This window comes from Octopus bimaculoides, chromosome 10 (genome assembly GCF_046866305.1).
Source record: "Octopus bimaculoides isolate indiv1 chromosome 10, ASM4686630v1, whole genome shotgun sequence".
NCBI lineage: Eukaryota > Metazoa > Mollusca > Cephalopoda > Octopoda > Octopodidae > Octopus > Octopus bimaculoides.
In genome coordinates, this window is record NC_142937.1 from 78,237,336 (window position 1) to 78,244,524 (window position 7,189).

The 7,189-nt window shown below is 39.0% G+C and overlaps 1 protein-coding gene across 1 annotated transcript; it reads right to left on the bottom strand.

Moving 5' to 3' along the window:
* Positions 1-2,331: 2,331 nt before the first annotated feature.
* Positions 2,332-3,695, bottom strand: LOC149133780 (SCAN domain-containing protein 3-like). The gene is made up of 2 exons (XM_089358255.1): positions 3,666-3,695; positions 2,332-2,868 (listed from the first exon to the last, which is right to left on the bottom strand). The coding sequence occupies exons 1-2, from the start codon at positions 3,693-3,695 to the stop codon at positions 2,332-2,334; spliced, it is 567 nt and encodes a 188-aa protein (XP_089214381.1).
* Between the last annotated feature and the right edge of the window lie 3,494 nt (positions 3,696-7,189).

Here is a 7,189-nt window from a genome sequence, read left to right on the forward strand (position 1 = left end):
TGGTAATAAACACACGCACTGGTTCAGTCCTTTATTAATCTATATAGTTTTTTGTTAAATTATTTCATTGCACTCTTGCAATCTCTTCAGTAACTTGTCTCTCCACTTCCATTTATTTTGAATGTATGATCTGGCGTTGTTTTGGCGTTGTTTTGGCGTTGTTTCGAAACTGTTTGGTATGAGCATGTGAGTGTGTGCAAGCTCGTATGTGTGTACGCTCATATGTGTGCACGCACTTATGTGTTCGTGCTGATATGTAAGTATGTGCGTCCATATGTGTGTTTGTAACAATTTCGTTTATATCAGATCAGATAGAGACTTTTTAATTAATTTATTTACGTTCATATTCCGCATCATATGTGTGAACAACACATGCAACCATGGGCAATTGTAAGGCCCTCATCTACGTGTATTTGGTGTTCAAAATTGGTTGCGTTTCAGTTATGAGGACCGACTCCTGTATATATATATATATATATATATATATCGCTTTATGACTGCATCGACCAGACAATCGGATTTTACTATACACCGCTGGGCTTGTCATAGAGTGCTTCACCTCATTGTTGTAGCTTTCGTACGATGCCACTTCGCTGGCCAGGCGGGCAGGCTAACGTTCTTCCTTATCGGAATGCTAGGCCGTTGCAGAGTTACCATTTACAACTGAGTCGTCAGAGCAACATATGAAATGAAGTGTTTTGCTCTCAAGAACAAAGCGCACGACCGGTCTGGGAATGGAAACCAGGGTCTTGCGATCGTGAGTGCAACAGTTTAACTACTAGGCTAGGCGATTATGATTTTTATGACATGGCTGCTGCTGCTGCTGCTGCTGCTGCTACTGTTGCTGGTGTTACTACTGCTGCCGAATATTTTTCCTAATGCTTTACTACTATACAGCGTTTTATGGTTTATGTTGAATGCAAATATTTGGTAGTTTCATGTTTTGCTATGATTTATTTATTTATGTCTTTCTTTAGTTGCTTGATGCGTTTTATTGAGCTTCTGTATGGCTTTGATGTATTTTATTCAAGGAAAACTCTGTTCTGAATGAGGCCGACTATTTCTGATGTGTAATTGGGGTCATATTCTTTTAATGTTGCATTGTGAAATATGCTTTCAGATTCGTCTATAACTATTTTGCTGAGTATATATATGTACTGTAGTGCCAGTGTCCAAGGTTGGTGGCTGTAGTTAATGTAGAATTCTGAAAAACCCTGATTCCGTTTTTTGATAGGACTCGTTCCGTTTTGCTTGATAATTTTGAAGCTTCTAAAAGCACGTTATTTTCTTTATTATTTGTTTGCTTGGTTGTGTGTATATGTGTGTATGTGTATGTGTGTGCGTGTGTGCGTGCGCGTACACGCGGCCATGCGTTCATGCGTACGCGAGTGTGTGTTGTGACAACAGTTGTTAGGTAGTGTGGTTGTATTGTAAGACGTTTGCGTACCAACCACAAAGCGTCTTGAGCAAGTGTCTTTTACTATTGACTCGAGCCGACCACAGCGTTGTGAGTAGATTTTCTAGGCGGAAACCGGAAGAATCCCGCCGTACATATGTATGTAAGTATGTATGTGCAGATTTGTAGGTTTTATGTATGTATTCTTATGCATATAATTGCATATCTAGCTTTCTCTTTTCTGGTTTTGAGAAATCTAATTTGTCAAGATTGGCGTTTAGGCAGTGTGCTACATATCCCAGTGTCCTAATAATTACAGGTATAAACCTGAACTTGTAACCTGGATAGAGTAACTGTAGATTTCTCAGCGTAGGTATTTTCTTTTTCAATGATGTTTAACTTTATGTTAATATCCGCTGAGCAGCTGATTTCCACAACCGTACACAGTTTCTCATATGCATGCATGCATGCATGTATGTATGGATGGATGTATGTATGTATGTATGTATGTTATTGTTCAGTTTTATTTCAAGGTTTCTTGCTAATAGAGAAAGAGCCGGTTTCTAACCTAGATTCAAGGCTCCTGGGAAAATGTTTTTACAGATTTTTACAGTTCCAGTGATGGATTGGATCTGTAGTCTTCGAATTAGCTTTCTCCTTTCTGGTTTTGAGAAGCCTAATTTCTCAAGATTGGTATTTAGGCAGTGTGTTACATATCCCAGAGCCCCAATGTTTGTCTGTCTTGTTTTTATTGGTAGTGAAGCAGAGAAAAAAAACTCTTCCCTCAAATCACCTTCATGCTCAAAGCGCACATGCACCATCAAAACTGCCTGATTAGCAAAGGCTGTACATTCATCAAGCTGCAAAGAAAAGTACTTCGCTAATTTAATCTGTCATATAAGCTGATCTTCCATATCGTGAGCCATATCATGAATTCACCGAGCTATAGTGTCGTTTGAAAGTGGCACCTGATCCACTTTCTTTGGCGCCGGCTCGCCTAGCATTTCCATGCAGACATCTTGAATACAGCCTATCACTAGCATCTCACCGATTGTGTATGGCTTTTTATAAGAAGCTCGCAAAGCACAATTATTTATGTGTGATACTTCAAAAATCTGTTTCTGACTGCCTTTTAAATCAACATGCTTTCCTTCAAAGAACTCTTTTGGCTTTGAACTCATTTCTTTATGTTTTGTATTTAAATGTCTCTTGAGATTTGATGGCTTCATTGAGTCTTTAGCCAACACATCTCCACAAATAACAAACTGCGGTTTTTGCGCTCCCCCATCATTCGTGGCTACAAAAGGGAATTGAATGTATGAGGAGTCATATTTCCGAGTGAAGCTAGTACGAATTCTTTTTGTCGGCAATACTTCGGTTTCATTTACATCGCCGTCTTCTGATTCAATATCGCGTTCAGCAACCGGATGTCTCGGCTTGATAAATATGTCCATAGGGCCTCGCTTCACCATCTGTAAATTAAGGATAAAAGTAATTAATATTGTCGCAAATATTCGAGTGTTTCTATTACTTTATTTTATTTCGTGAAGGTAATTAGTTTTTTTCTTTAATTCTTTTTAACGGAAGAAAACATTTTCCATGCGTAACAATTATAATTGAAATTTTTTCTTCATTTTTTTTGTGTGTTAAAAAGAAAATTATTATTCTGGTATAATCTCTGGAATTTGGTGAACGCGTTGTTCTTAAATTGTATTTAAAAATTAATGTTTGATATTTCTTTAATGTAATAATAATAAAGAAGCCATTTGCGTATTATTAAAGGACCACAATAACAATACACTTGCCCTGATTAACTTTTTTTCAGCAACTTGAGAAAACAGAACCGGTAGGTAAGGAATTTAGTTAATTAAGATTTTTTTTTTGTTCTCATGATTTTAGTTAAAATTTATTATTATAATATTACAAACAGGATAAAAAGGGGAAAGTTAAGATTATTCGTACTTACATTCACAGATCAGTAGGTTATGACAGGGCCCCAAATGACAAACGCGCAGATATCCGTATGATGTTCTCTGTTCAACTTCTACATGGTAACTGCAGGTGACCAGCCTATTTACAAGGTTACCAGATATCGCCACTCACCAGAGCTCCACTACCTCAAATCCACTCCCTTTTGATTTCTCCACATCGCTAGAAACAATTTCCTTTTTACAAGCGCAAGAAACTAATATAATCTTAATACTACATCAGTATGCTATGGTAAATAGAAAATATATTGTCGCATCACAAATATGCTACATTTACTTACATAATCTTTACCACGGTCGGTGAGTACCATGCTCCACCGGCCAGCTGATAAGTTGTTTCCTGCAGTGCATAAGCCGAAATTACTGAAATCATGCTATTGTTTCTTTCTTTTCTAGAAACTCACTGCGTACCGGCAGCTGATGGCTCGCGGACCGGCACCGGTCCGCAGACCACCACTTTGAGTAGCACTGATCTAGATGACTCTAAGCGGTTGGTATACACTGAAGCATTAGGGAAATCTCATCGGTACCTGTCAGACAGTTAGAACTGGCTGATCAAATGCTAGAGGCTTTTACGCCCCCGCTCTTATCAGCTACTCCAACACAATCCTAGCATTGGTCCAAGATTCCGTTCCAGTCTCCCACTAACAATGAAGGGCGAGACGTGCCTAGAAAGGCTTCCAGACGCGTAAAGAAATCCGGCCGTTTGTTTCCGATAGGGACGTAGACAACAACAACAACAACAACAACAATTTCAGTGACACTAGCGAAAATGTCAATGACTTCCAAAATATAATCGCTCGACCGTCGAAAAATAGCAGCCAAACTTCCCTGAAATCATGCCCAATCTTCTGAAGGGCACATTGGGTGAAGTAGGACTAGTTAGACATACACACTGTATATGAAAAATGACGATCGATGGTTACGATCTATGGTTTGTTAGATCAAGGCTGACACGGGAGTGAACAATACTCCACGACTACTACCAAAAGATACCAGGGTAAAGACCTCCTTCGGTCATGAATGACCATGGGATTGCACCTAGAAAATTAACCTCCGAGGCACAAGTCCGGACAAGGTTATTTATGGAAGACCAACAGTTGCCATGTGTACCCGCCTCCCTTCTCTACACCACCGATGTTAAACAAGGGAAAGGCAAAGGCCGATACAGTTTGGCACCAGTGACATCGCAGCTCATTTCTATATCTGAGTGAACTGGAGCAACGTGAAATAAAATGTCTCGCTCAAGAAGACAACACACAGCCCGATCCGGGAACTGAACTCACTACCTCATGATAATGAGCCCGACGCTCAAACCACTGAGCTATGAGCCTTCTACTATTACAGCAATACAACTGGAATATTATAAAATGCTTGCAAAAGGCATAGTAATAATGGTTTCAAATTTTGGCACAGGGCCAGAAGTTTCTGAGGGCAGGGGTTAGTCGATTAAATCGATCTCAGTATATGACTGGTACTTATTTTATCGATCCCGATAGGATAAAACGCAAAGTCGGCATGAGTGGAATTTGAGATTAATGACAGACGAAAAGCCGCAAAACGTTTATTTCCAGTGCGCTAACGACCCTGCCAGCTCGCCTCCTTAAAAAAGCACAGTAATAAGAGCTTTAAATTTTGGCACAAGCCCAGCAATTATGGGGGAGGGGTAAGTCATTTATGTCGACCTTAGATCTCAACGGGTACTTAATTTATCATCGACCCCGACAGAATGAAAGGCAAAGTCGACCTCGATGGAATTTAAACTCAGAGCTTAAAGAACAAACGAAATGCTTTATTCATTTGGCCCGGCGTACTAACGCTCTTGAAAAAGGCATAGTAATAATCCTTTCTTCTATAGGTACAAGGCCTGAAATTTGAAGGGAGGGGGCCAGTCGATTACATCGACCCCAGTGCGTATCTAGTACTTGTTTTAATCGATCCCGAAAGGATGAAAGGCAAAGTCGACTTCGGCGGAATTTGAACTCAGAACGTAAAGACGGACAAAATACCGTTAAGCATTTCGCCCGGCGTGCTCACGATTCTGCCAACTCACCGCCTTCAAAAGGGCATATTAATAGTAATAATAATAATAATAATAATAATAATAATAATAATAATAATAATAATAATAATAATAAGAAGAAGAAGAAGAAGAAGAAGAAGAAGAAGAAGAAGACAATGTTGACTAGTGCAACGACAGCAACATAAGCTGTTCTAACAAGAACACGCACCAACGTGAGTAACGATAGCAACAAGAGAAACCATAGTAACGACCTCCACAGGAGTAGAAGCGTTAAAACAACAACAACGACAACAACAACAGCAGCAGCAGCAGCAACAACAACAACAACACCGAGACCAAGACATCAACAAAACTGTGACTATAATTGCATTAACAGATGACCACAAGAACAACAACGGAAATAAACAATGAAAATGAAAACAACAACAGCATCATCATCATCATCATCTCCAGCACCATCATCATTATCAGGAGCAATGGCAGCAACATTAAGAACGACATCATAACTAGCAGAAGCCCAATAGCTGTACCTGCAGCAATAATAGTAACAACAAATAAATAAATAAATAGATAGATAGATAAATAAATAAATAAATAAATATAATAAAAAAACATAGCTGCAGTTGAGACTACAGCCTCACACCAGAATAAACAACTGGATCTACAGCAACACCAACGACGACGAAGATGGCGACGACGGCGACGCAGAAGTAAAGAAAATGTTAACAAAAGCAGCCATCGATAACAGCAGAAAAAAAAAACAAACAAAAATATATAAATAAGGATTAAAACTACAGCAGTAAGAAGAGGAGCAGGAAATAGCAACGGCATCAAAAACAACAACAACAACAAAAACAACACCAGCATAGCTGCAGTTGCTGTAAGTAAAACCACAATAGTAAGACGAGCTAACCGATAAAGCTTCTACGCGGTCACTCGACCTGCTAGAAATAGCAACTACATCTCCTTTCCGTCTTAGAGAGAAATGGACACATTGAATAACGTAAATCCTTGGTTTCCTCACACACAGAAGGAAAAGACAGAACAGTACGCGGCTGGAATACTTTTGACCATAAGTCTACTGGACCAGTTAGTTGGAAAAGGTAAACAACAAACAACAAACAACAACAACAACAACAACAACAACAACAACAATGACAATAACAACAATGGCAGTGAGAATAATAGCGGCCACAACAAAAGCAGACATCACAAAGTAACAAGGAACTAGAAGAAAAAAAAAAAGAAAAAAAGAAAAAGAAACAAAATGCAGAAATTGCAGCTGCAGCAACAGCAACAGTAATATCAACAATTGATGCGATTCACTGACAGCAACTGCAATTCAGCTACAGCTGAGTAACAACTGCAGCACTAACTGCAACACTACTAAAGAGCAGCAGCAGAAGCAGTTGTAGTGGTAGTAGTAGTGGTGGTAGTAGTAGTGGTGGTAGTGGTAGTAGTAGTGATGGTAGCAGTAGTAGTGGTAGTAGTAGTAGTAGTAGTAGTAGTAGTAGTAGTAGTAGTAGTAGCAGTGGTAGTAGTAGTAGTAGTAGTAATATCAGTAGTAGTAGTAGTAGTAGTAGTAGTAGTAGTAATATCAGTAGTAGTAGAAGTAGTAGTAATATCAGTAGTAGTAGTAATAGTAGTAGAAGTAGTAGTAGTAGTAGTAGCAGCAGCCGCACAAGTAGTAGTAGTAGTAGTAGTAGCAGCACAAATAGTAGTAGTAGTAGTAGTAGTAGTAGTAGTAGTTGTAGTAGTAGTAGTAGTAGTAGTAGTAGTAGT